This window comes from Colius striatus, unplaced genomic scaffold, assembly GCF_028858725.1.
Source record: "Colius striatus isolate bColStr4 unplaced genomic scaffold, bColStr4.1.hap1 scaffold_76, whole genome shotgun sequence".
Lineage (NCBI taxonomy): Eukaryota > Metazoa > Chordata > Aves > Coliiformes > Coliidae > Colius > Colius striatus.
Window position 1 is genome coordinate 166,132 of NW_026908538.1, and position 5,541 is coordinate 171,672.

A 5,541-nucleotide genomic window follows, 5' to 3' on the forward strand; every position below is an offset into this window, starting at 1 on the left:
CCTTTCATCCTTTTCACAAAATTATATAGCCAGCTTAGCAAAGCTATTAAGGTTAAAGCACAGCACAGAGTCAATGTTAGTAGCATTGTGTTCCCAAACATTAGAAAGTGTAAGATAAGCTGCATAACAGCAAGGCTCCGTGACCAGCACAGGAACTTTGCACTCATTGGCTTACTGTAATTGCAATGCAGTTAATGTAAAACTGCTATTATCTCGCCCCACATTGGGCACCAAAAGGGCTGTGGTAGTTTGAGCCTGGCTGGATGCCAGGTGCCCACCACACCGCTTTATCCCCCACCTCCTCAGCAAGCCAGGGAAGGGGAGGAAATAAGATGGGAGTCTCGTGGGTTGAGATAAAAGCAGTTTAATAAAGAAGCAGCAAAGCCACGTGCGGGAAGCAAAGCAGAAGCAGATAAAGCTGTTCCTCTCCACTTCCCATCAGCAGCGATGTCTGGCCACCTCCCGAGAAGCAGGGCTGCGGTACGCGTAGCGGTTGCTTTGGGAAGGCCAGAAATGCATCTCGCCTCCCCTTCCTGCTCCTCTCCCCCAGTTTTTATTACTGAGCTGACGTCATATGGTATGGAATATCTCCTTGGTCAGCCTGGGTCAGCTGTCCTGGCCATAGTCCCTCCCAAGATCATGCCCACCCACAGCTATTGGTGAAGGTGGGGGAAGGAATGCTGGAGGGACAGCCCTGATGCTGTGCGAGCGGTAGTCATAATATTGATATCAACAGTAAGCACAGCACTGCAGGAGCTGCTGTGGAAAATCACTACCATCCCAGACCCACTACACGATCAAACAACTATTCATTCAGTTAGAGGCTAAAACACGAATCAATAGTATCAAAAAGAAAATGAGGATTGTGAAATGTGTTCCCTTGATTCGTGTCAATGTGTCAAAATATCATTCTTTTAACCCAAAGCAGCAATTTCTCCTCTCAGAGGATCATTTGATGCCTCTGAGATTTTTACCTCCCTCGGACAAGCTGAATTGGACTGAAAGCAGCCATCTCCCCCCATAACAGTGCTTTTATCTCTCATAATGTCCCTTTTCCCCACACAAAGTGGCTTTTCACACACACAAAGCCTCGCACGAGCTGAAGTTGTCCAAAAGCAGCCATTTTCCCACTAAACGAAAGTTTTTCCCCTCAGAATGGTGCCTCAAAGGACATTTCTTTCCCCTGAAGCGAACTTAATTTGCTCGAAAGGAGCGATTCCGCACCCCCCCCCCCCCCCCCCGAAATAAAAAACCAGGAGGTTTGTTTCCTTCCCAATGCCTTTTTTCCCCAAATACCGTTCTTTCCCCCCAAAGCAGCAATTTGTCCTCTCAGAGGATCATTTCATGCCTCGGAGGATCCTTTTTTCCCCCTGAAAGCAGCGGGTTTTTTGCCTCTTGCCTTCAGCAAGGCTTTTGACACTGTCTCCCACAACATCCACATCAGAAAGCTCAGGCAGTGTGGCTCGGATGAGAGGACAGTGAGGTGGATGGAGAGCTGGCTGGTGGTGAGAGGGTGCTGATCAATGGCACAGAATGGAGTTGGAGGCGGGTGGCCAGTGAGGTTCCACAGGGATGGGTTCTGGGGCCAGTCTGGTTCAGCATCTTCATCAACCACCTGGATGAGGGGACAGAGGGACCCTCAGCAAGTTCCCTGCTGGCATCAAACTGGGAGCACTGGCTGATTCCCCAGAGGCTGTGCGGCCAGTCAGTGGGATCTCGACCAGCTGGAGAGTTGGGCAGAGAGGAACCTCCTGAGATTCAATGAGGACAAGTCCTGCCTCTGGGAAGGAACAACCCCATGCACCAGGACAGGCTGGGGGTTGAACTGCTGCAGAGCAGCTCTGCAGAGAGAAACCTTGGAGTGCTGGCTGAAAAGAAACTGACCATGAGCCATGAATCTAGGGGGTCTTTGGGGGTGTCTGAGGGTTCTTTGGGGGGTTGTGGGGCAGTCCTGGGGGTGTGAGGGTGTCTTTGAGGGAGTCTCTGGGGGGGTCTCTGGAGGGTCTCTTTGGATCTGCGGGGTTCTCTGTGAGTCTCGGGGGTTTCTGGGGGGTCTCTGTGGATCTAGAGGGATTTTGGGGGGCTCTGGGGGAGTTTGTGAGTCTGCGGGTTCTCTGTGGGTCTGGTGGTTCTCTGGGAGGGTCTCTGGGAGTCTCTGTAGGTCTGAGGGTCTCCCGGAGCCTGGAGGGGGAGGAGGCTGTGGGTCTGGGGGGGTGCTTAGAGGGATTATTTGTGGGGCTTGAGGGGGCTCTTTGGTGGGGCTGAGGGAGTCTCTGGGGGGTCTCTGTGGGTCAGTGGGGGGAGTCATCCTCACACCCCATCTCCCCCCTTCCCTCCACCCAAATCCCTCCCACCACTCCCAAGCCCCCTCCCCAAATCCCCCCCAAAGCACTGTTGGAGGCTACAGCCAGTCAATCAAATCTGGGTCTTTAATGACTCAAATCTGGGTCTTTTTTGGGACCCAAATGGACAGAAACCCCCCCTCAATGGGAAGGTGCTGAGCTCTATGGGCCCAGAGACCCCTCCCCACACCCATCCTGGGGGTCTTTCCCTTGAAATTCCTCCCCAGATCCCCCCCAGGGCTCCCCAAAGGCATCTGTGGGCTCCAGGTGGCCACCAAGACCCACTTTGGTGGCCACAGAAGCCCCCCAAGAGCCTTTGGGACCCTCCTCTTCCGCTTTTTGGGTGTCTTTCCCTTGAGACTCCTCCTCAATTCCCCTCCAAGGCTCTAGCAACTCCCCAAAGGCATCTGTGGGCTCCAGACCCATGTTGGTGGCCACTGAAGCCCCCCTGTAGCCATCAAGACCTTCCTCTTCCTCGTCTTCTCTTGGGGGATCTCTCCCCTCAGGCCTCTCCTCAAATCCTCCCCAAGGCTCTGGCAGCTCCCCAAAGGCAACTGTGGGCTCCAGACCCATGTTGGTGGCCACTGAAGCCCCCCAGTTGCCATCAGGACCTTCCTCCTCCTCTTCCTCCTCCTCCTTGTGCCATTCCCAGGGCTCAGGTGGCCACTGAGAATCTCGATCCAGTTGTCCCCCCTCACCCTGTGGGGTCTGTGGCACATAATCGTGGCAAGTGGGACCCCCCAAAGCTGGGCCACAAGTCACTTGGTACCCAAATACCAACCTCCCACCTCCAGGGAAACAAACTCCATCTTGGTAGCCACCGGCTACTACTGTCACCTCGCAAGCCCCCAGCAAGTCATCATCCCACTTATTGTCTTCATCCCACACTTCCATCTTCAGAGTGGTCCCTGGGATCATTTCAACCACTCCTAAATCCATCTTAGACCCCCATTTTGGTCTCTGGTTGTTCCAAACCGTTTGGGTCCGGAGCTGGTGGCTACCGAAAGCGACTCGGACGTAGGCGTCAGTGGCTGTGACGTGATCCCCCCACCACCAACCTTCCCCAGACACCACCCAAACCTTCATGGTGGCCAAACCACTCCGGTGGGAGCAGCACTGAGGGGTAGACAAGGCATTATTGGCACAACCACACTCGCAAGGGCCGATCAAATGGTTCCCAGCCCTACAGTGGCGGCTGCAGTTGAGTTTTAAGGCCCTGTGGGTGATGTAATGGCTGATGGCGGCTTTTAAAGCTTCCCTCCGTGGGCTTTGAGGAGGGAGGAGGGTGTGGAGAGGACGAACATCGGCGTCTACCAGAGCTGGGGTGGCAGGGAGGCTGCGGAGCCATTTTTTGTAGGCCTCAGGCCTGCCGTAGAGTAGGTCACCATCTTGGTGGCCACCTTCTACCTCCACGAGCCTCTCGCCGTAGAGCTCATTGAAGCTGATATTGGCCTGATTGCTTTCCCTGGCTTTCCTACACGCTTCAGCCATGGCACCAGCTCTTCCAACCCCTCCTCCTGCTGATACTTCCACCCCTAAGCAATCAGCTACTTCCTGGGTGCTGCTTCCGGCCATGGCGGCCCGGCACGAGCGGATGGCGGCCAGGGAACGCAGGCGGCCGCCCGCACGGGCCGAGGACACAAAGTGGGTGCCATAGGTGGAAAGAAGTTCCTGGTAGTCGGGGGCTGTGTCGGGGCCGAAGTGACGGAGGAGAGTCCGGAGGGCTTGGAGGAAATGGGGGGAAGGGCGGGCGAGGCGGGACAGAGAGCTCCTGGGGTGGGGGGAGGGGGGAAAGGAGTCAGATGGGGGGTGTGGGGGGGGTGAGGGGGTCTAGGGGGGATTTGGGGTGATTGGGGAGGACTAGAAGAGGATTGGTGGGGGATATGGGGTGACTGGGAGGGTCTATGGGGTGATTGGGGGGGTCTATGGGGTGATTGGGAGGTCTACGAGAGGATTGGGGGGGAAAGGGGGTCAGATGGGAGTCTATGTGATGATTGGGGGGGTCGAGGGGGGATTTGGGGGGCTATGGGGTGATTTGGGAGGTCTAGGGAGGATTTGAGGGGACTATGGGGTGATTGGAAGGATCTGGGGAGGATTTGGGAGGTCTGAGATGGGATTCAGGGGGGCTGTGGGGTGATTGGGGGGGCTATGGGAGATTTTGGAGGTCTGGGGTGGGATTTGGGGGCTATGGGGTGATTGGGGGAGATCCGGGGCAATTGGGGCGTCTCTGGGTTAATTTGGTGGTTTCTGTGTTGATTTGGTGTCCCTGCAGCCATTTGGGACTGGGGTCTCACCGGGGGGGGCGCTCTGAGATGGTTTTGGGGGTCCCTGTGTTGATTTTAGGGTCCCTGTGTTGATCTGGGGGTCGCTGTGTTGATTTGGGGGTCCCTGGTGTGATTTGGGGGTCCCACTGCTGCTTTGGGGCCGGGCTCTCACCAGTAGTGCACGCAGGCGACGCTCAGCGCGGCAAAGCTGTACCGATCCTCCCTCTGCTTCTCCAGCCCGAACTCAGCCGCCCTCGAGTGGGATCCAGCCAAAGCCAATCCCCCCGAAACTTTCCCCAAAGACCCGCCAAAACCCACCCTCCAACCTTTGGCTGTTTCTTCACCCCCAGCCACAACGACCCCGAGTGCTCGGCTGCCACTGGCCGCGCTCTGACCCTGCCGGCACCGGCGCCCGACTCGCCACGAGCCCACCCCATGGGGTAAGAGCTTGGGGGGCTGCCCAGGGGATAAGGGGTTAAGACATAAAGTGCAGGTGGTCTGAGGAGTAATTGAGGAGGGGGCTTGGAGGAGTAAAACTTGCCCAGGGCTGAGGCTGAGGGTGGTGATGTCCATGCCCCAACCCAAAGGGTCGGTGCCGGGGACTGTGGGCACTGAGCAGGAGGAGCCGGTGGCACGGTGGCAGTGGGGGGAGGAGGAGGATGGGGACAGGGGGAGGAGGATGAGGAGGGGGAGGAGGAAGAGAAAGGGGATGGCCATGACCTGGAGTTGGGGGGAGAAAGAAGGGGAGATGTGGTGGGGGGGAGGGGGATACGCAGAGGGGGGTGGGGGTGTGGGGAGGGGGATGTGGGGAGGAGGAGATGGAGAAGGGGCTGTGGGGGTGGGGAGGGGGCTGTGAGGAGGGGAGGGGGCTGTAAGGAATTGGAGGGGGCTGTGGGAAGGAAGAGGGGGCTGTGGGGGAGGGGGCTGTGGGAGGG

The 5,541-nt window shown here is 57.1% G+C and overlaps 1 protein-coding gene across 1 annotated transcript; it reads right to left on the bottom strand.

Moving 5' to 3' along the window:
- Window positions 1-2,504: 2,504 nt before the first annotated feature.
- On the bottom strand, window positions 2,505-5,242 carry PRF1 (perforin 1; the record flags this gene model as incomplete). Its single annotated transcript, XM_062020214.1, has 2 exons — window positions 2,505-4,113; window positions 4,779-5,242. Coding segments are annotated over 2 exons (2,073 nt in total), but the record flags the coding sequence as incomplete, so codon positions are not given.
- Between the last annotated feature and the right edge of the window lie 299 nt (window positions 5,243-5,541).